This window comes from Capsella rubella, unplaced genomic scaffold, assembly GCF_000375325.1.
Source record: "Capsella rubella cultivar Monte Gargano unplaced genomic scaffold, Caprub1_0 scaffold_8, whole genome shotgun sequence".
In the NCBI taxonomy this organism is placed as follows: Eukaryota; Viridiplantae; Streptophyta; class Magnoliopsida; order Brassicales; family Brassicaceae; genus Capsella; species Capsella rubella.
Genome location: NW_006238916.1, coordinates 12,465,167 through 12,469,566, shown reverse-complemented (window position 1 = coordinate 12,469,566; position 4,400 = coordinate 12,465,167). Strand labels below are relative to the sequence as shown.

Genomic DNA, 4,400 nt, shown 5'->3' with positions numbered 1-4,400 from the left:
AAATTTTGAAATGAACAACTATTTGGACAGTGGACTAAGCGAAGACAACAATACAAAACAAATAAACTTTTATAATTCTATCATTGGGCTTTGTCATAATGAGTCGTCATAGTCATTCAACTGTCCAAAAAAAAAAAACTATTTATATTATTATTTTCCCATCCTAAAAAAAAGTTGCTAAAAGTTGTAGCTTCTATAAACTTTTTCCAAACCTTGCTTTTTCTTTACTCATATAACTAAAGAGAAAATACTTTTTTTTTTCTTTCAGATCTTTGTATTAAAGAAGGAACTTAAATCTAACAAAACTTCAAAATGAGAGGCAAGTATAAACCTGAAAATAATTTTTTAGTATTAGAAGAAAATTACGTCCTTTAGTAATTTGAATTATGGTACTAATTAAGTGACTAATTAAACTACACAACACTCTCAAGAATCAGTGACAACTAAAATATATAAAGGAAAAAGAGAGAAGATTTATTCGTTCGCACGTGAATCATCATCAGCTTCCCAAATTAGGGCAGTGTTTATGAAGCTAATAGTATACCAAATAGCATATAGTTAAAGTAATATAAAAAAAACCCTAACCCTAGCTGGTCCTATGTATTTAATTATTTATTAACGCAATCAGAACTCGAATTGTTTTCACTCTCTTTTTTATATTATAAAAACGACATAACTTGTTTCGAAACTTAGCTTGAAAGGGTGGTAATAAACCCTGCTTTGTGGGTCACATTTAGATTCCCTAAATGAAGCATAACGACAGTAACTATCCCACAGTAAAAAACACTGTGAGAATGATGGTGATGATGTTGATCATGGTCATCATAATGATGATATATGCGTATACACGCATGTATAATATATGTGTAGGATGATGGTACGCAATATACACATTGATGGGTCATTGTCCGATGGGTTTCTGCGTATTGACTGAAAGATTCCATGAAGAGGACCACAGTAAAAATAAAAAATAAAACATCATGTTTTATAAATATTTTTTATATGTTCAATAATTTAATTGTACCACACAGCATTCAAAATCAAAAACAAAAAACCCTAAAATTTGATTTTGGTTAACTGACTTTTCACTACTTTCTATGAACATTTATTACAAATCCAGACTCCAACGTATGGTACGAACATATATCATTATTCATTACTGCATCATCAGTCGAGTAAAAAAAACATTTTTCACCTCTGAATTAATCTTTCAATCATGAATAATAAACTATAATATATAATATATACATGTCCTCGTCGTTACATTTGTTTTTTATAATTTATTTGTAAAGAAACGGAGACTCTCCTCTAGCTACCAATAATTAAGTTTTATAGCAACTAGCTAGGAAGTTGTATGTGAATTAAGATCTTTAGCACTTAACCAAGATTTGTACGTACTCATCAAGTTATAGATCAACTGAAGTCTTTGTTTTCGAACTAATCAAAAATACTCTTCCATTGAGCTAAATGCATGTGTGTTTGTCCATATATACCACTTGTAATCGATATCATAATGTAGATCATGGTAGATTTCATTTGCCAACGTTAAATCATTATTTGAAACACATGTGCTGATCCAAAAGTTCAAACTCGATTCGAGTCATCAACTAGCTAATATTGACGCAGACCCATTTGAAATTTGTGCAAAAATTTGGGACAGCAAAATTGAAAAAAAGGAAAAAAAAAAAAGGGAGAGAGACGACAGAAATGAAATAGAGGACCACAAAAGTCATCTTCACTCTAGGGAGTGTGCAGCTTTAGCTTAGACAAGAAGGCGTAGAGATTGCCTTATCAAGCAAAAGCATCTCTCTCAAGTCCCTTCATTTGTGTGTATATTTGTCTCTCTTTCGAAGTTTATTGCATTGTCTCATGGAGAGAGAAGATGGAGATGGAGAGAGGTGTGTGTTTGAGACATGAAAAGCTAAATTTGGAAATGGCCGTGAGATGGGGACTCGAATCTTATCTGCCCTCTTCTTTCCTTTTACAATCATTTTGGTTCCCTCTTTCCTCTGCATTTCACATTTCATCGTCATCACTCAAAAAAAAAACCCTAATTTCGTTTGAATTCAATATTTTTGTTGGTCTCAGCTACTTTGAAAGATAGAGATGTTGTACATTATATACCCTCTGATCAGTCGATAAGTTTTTTCACAAACCCACTCGAATAAATTCTTATTATGATTACTATAATTAACTAAAGTAGAAAAGATTGAATTTAGATTAAGAAAGAATAAAGAAAAATGAAAATCCAGGTGAAAGTCTTAGGGATTTGGAGGAAGAACATCATTAATGCAGTAATTGTATGTGTGCCCATATGTTTTTCTCTCTTCTCAATCTTGCTTCCAAAGAGCCCACATGTTTCCTTCTTCAATTCCCCCATATCTTCTAAGAACACTCACTGTATAATTATGCATACATGCATATAATAATAAAAGGACGTAGAGAAGAAGAAGCTTTGGATGCATCGACATGTTTTGAGTTTTATTTTTTTATTAAGTGAAGAATTAATTCCCCAGGAATCAGAATACTGTTGCAGAAGCTAGCTGATGTTATTTCATCTTTTTCATTTCCAAGAAGAAAAAAAGTAAATTATATTATTAAGTGATAAATAATCTATATCTATACTGATTGGTGATTGAGGAACCCACGCATATATGTATAGATATAGTATATGATTACTAATATAAGTCATTGAAATAAGAAAACTAGGGCAGAGATCTCCATCCCAAGGAGATTCCGACCGATCCACATTTGAGTCCTACACTCATTGGACAATTAAATGAGAGAGAAGTTTGTACGTAGTATATATTAACCCAGCAAACATATAATATTAACAGTAATCGATAACCAATTAGTATCATATATATGTTTGTATGTGTGTGTTGAAAAACCGATCAAGAACATATAATACGAACTCTCAAACAAACACCTACAACTTAAAGAAACAAGAGTACACTAGTAGATCTATAAGTGTATTTGGAAATGATGGTCAAGTCAAGACACGAAAAACGTAACAATGTCAACAAGTAGTAGTAGCTTTGGGGGCATTCAAAGATGGATTCACACACAAAATGAACCATATGCTAATGAAGACATATAATAGTGCATATGCACGATCAAGTGATCATAGACAATACATGATAAATTCAAACACTGACACATGTGATGCTACTAATTATATAAGGATGTCAGTGATTTATAGCAAGACATCCTTAATCAAAGAGATTTTAAATCCTAAGAGAATTTATAACTTAAAATATAATGCAAAACGTAATTAACCCGAAAGATTAAGATCATCATCAACATCATAGCTCATCGAAGACGAAAATGGGTACATAAATTAAACATTAAAACCCTCTCAAATTTCTCAAGTAATTTAATTAAGCTAAATTAAAAACCCTAGTGATCAAAGATTTTCATGGTTGGTCTTGTTCATGATGAAACGAAGACTGTGGAGCAGTAGTAGTAGTAGGAGGAGGCTGATGATGATGGTGGTGAAGAAGTGGTGGAGGCGACTTACCAAGAGTGTGTTTGTTGTTATGTAACCAGACCTTAAGAACTTGTCTCGGAACACCAGTCTCTTGACAAAATCTCTGAATCACTTCGTCGTCTTGTCTCTGAATTCTCCATCCAATCCTCTCAGCTAAAGCTAGCATCCTCTCCTTTTGCTCCGCCGTGAACTTTGTCCTAAACCTCTTCCTAATCCCTCCTCCTCCTCCTCCTGCTTCAGCAGAAGAAGTCTCCATTGGATCTTCTGATCTTTCTCTTTGTGGTGGAGGGAGAGCGAGCTGAAGAGGGGGAGCTTGTGACGGTGGCGGCCGGTAGCTCACCGGAGCTGGAAGACGGTAAAAACCAGGCGGGGGAGGAGGAGGAGCCTGATGTTGCGGCGGCGCGTGGTGGAAGTAAGGTAATTCCTTGCGGTGGAAGTTACGGTGACAGCCACAAGCGGCGCATTTCAGGGCGTCGATGGTACCTTCGATTCCAGCTGGCATAAACTCACCACAGCCATCCACCGCGTGTCCCCCAATGTTCACCGCTTGGTTCTTGAGACACTCACGGAACCTAAACCTGCTCCCTCCTCCGCCGTGGACAACCATGAATCCTCCACCGCCGCCGCCGCCTGTGGAGGTTGTTCCAGTGGTTTCATGACTCTCCGTCGAGGCTTTGACGACACCACGAGAGAGAGGAGGAGAGTCGTAAACGGCATCATCCTCTTCTTCTTCCTCGTGAAGATTCATATCATCTTCTTGCTCCTCCTCCTCGTTGTTGTTGTTGTTGTTGTCTTCAAACTCCATTAAAGAATGTGAAACTACGTCGTTTCTGGAGAGAAGAAGTTCTCAAGAATGAGAAGAAGAGAGAGAGAGTGTGGACATTAAAGAGATTATCTTTCTCTCTTTTTA

At 35.8% G+C, this 4,400-nt stretch overlaps 1 protein-coding gene across 1 annotated transcript; it reads right to left on the bottom strand.

The window, feature by feature from the left end:
• Positions 1 to 3,251: 3,251 nt before the first annotated feature.
• On the bottom strand, positions 3,252 to 4,400 carry LOC17876765 (zinc-finger homeodomain protein 1). Its single transcript, XM_006280836.2, has one exon. The coding sequence runs from the start codon at positions 4,293 to 4,295 to the stop codon at positions 3,417 to 3,419; it is 879 nt and encodes a 292-aa protein (XP_006280898.1). The 5' UTR covers positions 4,296 to 4,400; the 3' UTR covers positions 3,252 to 3,416.

Bases quoted from the DNA above. Each gene is read 5' to 3' on its own strand.
- LOC17876765 (XM_006280836.2), bottom strand. From the start codon at position 4,295: ATGGAGTTTGAAGACAACAACAACAACAACAACGAGGAGGAGGAGCAA.